Source organism: Pongo abelii, chromosome 21 (genome assembly GCF_028885655.2).
Source record: "Pongo abelii isolate AG06213 chromosome 21, NHGRI_mPonAbe1-v2.0_pri, whole genome shotgun sequence".
NCBI classification, from domain to species: domain Eukaryota; kingdom Metazoa; phylum Chordata; class Mammalia; order Primates; family Hominidae; genus Pongo; species Pongo abelii.
Window position 1 is genome coordinate 19,039,351 of NC_072006.2, and position 5,389 is coordinate 19,044,739.

General features: G+C 53.1%; 1 protein-coding gene across 1 annotated transcript; it reads right to left on the reverse strand.

Annotated features, from left to right (window-relative positions):
* Positions 1–639: 639 nt before the first annotated feature.
* Positions 640–3,714, reverse strand: LOC129052282 (cystatin-SA-like). The gene is made up of 3 exons (XM_054542382.1): positions 3,487–3,714; positions 1,840–1,953; positions 640–723 (listed from the first exon to the last, which is right to left on the reverse strand). Exons 1-3 carry the CDS (start codon positions 3,712–3,714, stop codon positions 640–642), a joined length of 426 nt encoding a protein of 141 aa, XP_054398357.1.
* Between the last annotated feature and the right edge of the window lie 1,675 nt (positions 3,715–5,389).

Genomic DNA, 5,389 nt, shown 5'->3' on the forward strand with positions numbered 1-5,389 from the left:
CAGATGGAATCTACAGCCTGGCGAGCTCCACCGAGGCCTGGCCCCTGCCTGTGGACACAGCCAGCTCCCTCCTCCTGGTCGGACCAGGACCTCAGACCAAAGTAGCAACCCAACTTCTGGGGCAGCTGCCTGGGCCCCTTCCTCTCCCTGACCACCTCACTAGCGGCTGCTGCAGCTGAAGACCTGGGTTCCCAGACCCTGGCTGCTGTCTCCCTGTTCTGAAGCTCAGGTCTCCGAAAGTGGCAGCAGCTCCCCTGGTGGCCTTGCTGTGGCGTCAGCTCCCAGATACTCCTCTGATCTCCACACCAGGAGAATAAGGAGGCTTCATAAAGGAACTGCAGAAACCCTGCCGGTGTGCACATCCCCAGACAGCCAAGAACTCAGAGAGAGGCGATGGTACTGTTTAATTGCAGGAGGTGGGGGTGTGTGTACCATGTACCAGGGCTATGAGAAGCCAGAAGGAAGGAGCAAGGGCAGAGCCCCCTGCTGAGCAACAAAGGCCTCCTGGGGCCTTCTCTGTCTGTCTCCTGGCACAGGTGGGGAGGACTCCTGCAGGGTGGGGGCCACCAGTGCATGGGTGGGAGCACTACAGGGGGTAGGAGTTGGAGGTGGCCGGTGCAAATGGCCTGGCACAGATCCCTAGGCTTCTTGACACCTGGATTTCACCAAGGACCTTCTTTTATTCCAGGGAACTTCATAGATCATGAAAGAACACAACTGTTTCTGTGAAAGGGAAGAGAGAACACCAATCACTGCGGGCTACAGTTAAAGGGGAAGATGCCCAGGCATGAAATGTCAGAGCCTGGATGAGGAGGATGGAGGTGAGACACTGGGACCTCACCCACCCCTGCTGAATCCCAGAGCACTGAACTAGAATAAATAGTGACAGTTCCATTGGTCCTCCCAAGGCTCCAAGCCACCAGGTGGCATTGGTCCCCCACCCCAGCCTGCAGGGTCCTGTCCCAGCACAACCCTGTGAGGAACAGCCTGTGCAAGGCCTTGGGAGCCGCAAGGGTGCAGAACATGGGGAGGTGGCTCACTTCCCCCAGCTCCTTCCACCTCCAGCACTCAGGCCAGCACTAAGAGGGGCCAGAGAGAAGAACCCAGGGCAGGGCAGCTCCCCCTCAAAGAGCTGGGGCATGGGGAAAGGGCAACAAGGAGAGTGCGGCTCTCCCCTGAATGGAGACTTCACAACAACCAGCAGGTCCTTGGAGAGGCTGGTGTTGGGTGAGCGGCGCAGGTCCAGGGCTTCCCAGCTAACAGGCCTCTAGGTCCCACTAATGTGATCCTCGAGGTTGTGGCTGCATGCAGGTGCCTGAGCCTTGGGTTTAGACAGAGCCCCTTCTCCCTGCCCAGCACATAGCCCCACAGCTGCTTCTTCCCGTCCAACAGGCAACACCCCAAAGCAGGCAGAGTTGACCTTCTAGTAACCATTCCCAAGCTAAAGCCTTCCTAGCAAATCAAACACATTGACCCCCTCCCTCACCATGGAAGGACATACATAGACAACTACGTAAACTCACTTGGACTCCTCATCCCCATGAATCTATGTACAAAGCTCCATACTCCCCCCACACACCCACACACAGGCACACATGCTCCCATAGATCTCCCTGCACACAATGGCACATGTGTGTATACATGTTCACCTTTCCACACGCCCACCTACATGGACAACCTCCCACATGTACATGAACACATACACATCCATGCATACATGGCTCCCCACATACCCACCTGCACACAAACACACCCTCCAAACATGTGTAGGGCAGAGGCTGACACATATGCACCCCTCTGCGGTGCATGAGTGGCCCAGGACCCACATCAGGAATGTACCTTCTGCAGTTCTGGCTGTTCATGGAAGGCACAAGTGTCCAAGTTGGGCTGGGACTTGGTACATATGGTTCGGCCCACCTCTATGTCGAAGAAGTAATTCGTCCCGGCCACGATCTACACACATGAGAAAACAGGACACACGGACAGCGCTCTCCATCAGTTTCATGCACTTAGAGGCACTTCACTGTGGCTGAGTCACTGGACTTGCTTAGGGGCTTCATGAGCTGTCCACATGTCACCACAAGGCACACAAGCCCCATCTTCCTGTGAGGTGGCAGGGTGCTGAGCCTCTTGCCTGCCCTTAAACATTGTTTTCTGTGCGCTGGGTAAAATAATTCACAGAATTCTGCTACCTGTGGCTCAGGGGTGAGGGAACACAATCTTTACTAGGAAGTCTGTCTGATGACAAAATTTCAGCTAACTTCCAAAAATCTCATTCCCTCCATTTAACCTAGATTTATTACTGCACTTAGAGTAGGAAATCAGATGCTTCACACACACAGATATTTTGGGTCAATGGGGCCTCTCAGATGCCACCATTTGAAGTGTGAGATTCAAGATACATTTCTCAAGTCAGCAGCACACCTGCCTGTCTTACAATTGCAGACTAGAATTGAAACCTTTCCCTGCAAAGGGCCTCTCCCAGACACAATGTGGCAGAGCTGTGGAGAAACCTGGGATGAGGGAATCTTTGGAAATGTGAGGAACTACTGAGATCCCTCAAGTATCAGTTTACCCATGTATAAAATAGGCTTCCAGTCCTGATGGTCTGCAATGCCCTGTGCTTCACTCCAAGTTACTGTCCTGCTTGAGTGGGAGATGCAGGCCAGCGGGGACCACAGCACCAGGGATTGTGCCTCGTATGCAGGGAGAAAGCCCCAGCTGACAGCTACAGGAGGAGAAATGGGGCTGATGGAGATTCCTTTGAATTTCCAGGAGAAGGTGGAGGAGCTCTAAAGGCTGTGTCACTATTTGCTGCTCTGCCATGGGATGCAGGTGAAGCTGGGCCCAGTAGCCCTGCTGAAGCTCCCTCCTGACCTGACACCCTCCTCACCTCTGCTGGGGGACTGCTGTCCTCATCTTGCTGAGGTCTAACTCTGCATCAGCTGTTAGAGGAAGGGTCAGGTGTGTTCCACCCCAGCAGGGACTCAGCCGCCCTGGGCTGTAGGGGGTGGTCAGCCCGCCTGAGTGTGAAGGCCACTAGCCCTAAGGGGCTGTGCCCAAGGGCATGACTTGGGGAGGGAAGCAGGGCTCTACAGAACAGGGAGCCAGGTTCCTGTGTGGCCCCTGTGGATGGGACTCAGGGAGGAGGATGAGCCTCAGGTCCTGGATCTCATCCTGAGCAGCATCAAGTCCACCCAGAGTCTGCACAGTCTCCATCCACACCTGCTGGACCCTGGGAAATGCCACGGTCATGGTACAGACACAGTGGCTGCTGCAGGTTAAAGGAAGCTGAGAGGACAGACAGTGGCTGAGTATATGGCCCGGGAACATGCTTAAGCATGAAGGCCATCAGCGGAGAGTCAGGGAAATCTGAATGAATCTGAGCACTAGATCATGAATATGTCAGTGTTTATTTGCTGGGAATGATCTTGGGGGTCGGGCAACAAACAGACTCAGGACCCCTCGGGTGGAGGCAACACCCACATGCTGCCTGGCTTTCAGTACCCGCAGCGGGCGTCTGTAGTACTCATCTTCGGTCGCCTTGTTGTACTCACTGATGGCAAAGTGAAGGGCACGCTGTACCCACTCATCATTGAGGTCTGCGTCATAGATGCGACCCAGGATTATCCTATCCTCCTCCTTGGGGCTCCAGGCCAGGGCCCCAGCCAGGGCAGCCAGCAGGAGCAGCAGGGTACACAGGGGCCAGGCCATGGTCTCCTCAGAAGCAGAGCACAGAGCTGGAGCTTCAGGAGAGTAGGGTGAGAGCCTGAGGCGGGGAGCCCAGACCAGCAGGCAGCTGTGCATTTATCCTGCCTTGGCAGCCCAGCCTCACCCACCTCCATGCCCCGCCCCTGACTCCTCCTCCTCTTTCTGCCCATCCCCTCTTTCTCCATCTCTCCTTTCACTCCTCTGCCAACACAAGCTCCCTCCCTGCCTCAGTTGCCCCTGCCCCTCCCAGGCCTCCTCCTCCATCTCCCCCTCCTCCCCACTCCTGTCCTCACTGCAGCCTCCCCGAGCCATGCCTCTCTTCCCCAGTGCTTCCAAGCTTCAGTCACCGGGTCTCCACAGAGGTGACACTGGTCCTTTGAATGTGAAAGCAATATGACTTCCTGTTTGCTCAGAAAAGGGAAAAATACAGGGTTTGGCCTCCCAGGGTCTTCAGATATCAGGGGCATCCAGGAGAACTTGGTCACGGTCTCCAAATCTCTGGAGCAGAGAGGTTATTTCAGAAGGTTCCAGAAGACCCTATCCACACCCTAATATGGAGAATTTCTTTGCCAAATTTAAGGGAATTAACCTTTTTGGAAAAGGTCATTGGATTCTGTTTTCATAACAAACAGGCTGGACTCAGGACCCCTCGGGTTTCATAACTCATTATTCAATAAACAAACATCACCAGCTACTCCCCATGCCAGAAGGTCTAGGGCTTGAAGACAGAACCTGGTTGATGAGTCATAGAGGTGACATTGCAGAACTGCTGCCCACAGAGATGTGACATGAACCCATGAGCAACTGAAAATTTCTAGTAGACACATTTTAAAAGAAGAGAATAAATGGGTAAAAGTAATGTTTAAAGTATTTATTTAACCTAATACAACCACAATATTATTTCAGCTAATGGGAACAATTATTAATGAGATCATTTATGTGTGGTTTTTTTTTTTTTTTTTGGTTTTGTAAATCTTTGAAATTCCCTGTGTATTTTTTACACTTATCCCAGGAATCATTTTGGACTGGCCCCATTTCAAGTGTCCCTTGACACATGTGGCTGGTGGTTATGGCTGCACAGTAAATTCCTACACAGTGTGTGTAGGGGATGGTAGGTTATGATCAACAATTGGGATCAGGGAGTTACACTCACTCTGTTGGAAGTGAAATAGAACAGGGGCTAGAGAGAGACCACTGGACCCTGGTCAGGGAGGTCTTTATGAGACTGGAGAGGTTAAGAAGCCCCAGGCAGAGGGGAACAGCCAGTGCAAAAGCCCTGAGGTGGTGTTGAGCGTGCCTGTTCCAGGAAGAGGAAGCTCCTGGAGGGGATGTGAGCAGGGAAGGAAAGGACCTGGAGTCTCCTGGTAACTGTGTGTGGGGCCCAGTGGAAGGTGCACGGAGACCCCTGGCAGGCAGTGGGGGTGTCAGGAGAGGGAGCAGCAGCCGCGGGATGAATGTAGGAACACACGGGCCTCTCTTGCTTCTCTCTTAGGCAGCCATGCTTCGGGCTCCTTTCCTCTGTGCATTGCTTGGAAGACTCACCTGGCATTTTAAAAATTGCCTTAAATGAGGCAGAATTTACATACAATAAAATGCCTAATAGTATGTGCCCAATCTGGGGGATTTCATAAGTGCATAAACTTGTGTTACCACTTTGTCCAGACCTGTGACATCTGCC

Excerpts from the sequence above, each read along its gene's own strand:
- LOC129052282 (XM_054542382.1), bottom strand. The coding sequence starts at position 3,714 with ATGGCCTGGCCCCTGTGTACCCTGCTGCTCCTGCTGGCTGCCCTGGCT. Across the intron at positions 1,954-3,486 it reads TACTGAAAGCCAGGCAGCAT|ATCGTGGCCGGGACGAATTA; the intron begins GTGGGTGTTGCC and ends TCATGTGTGTAG. Across the intron at positions 724-1,839 it reads AACAGCCAGAACTGCAGAAG|AAACAGTTGTGTTCTTTCAT; the intron begins GTACATTCCTGA and ends TCCCTTTCACAG.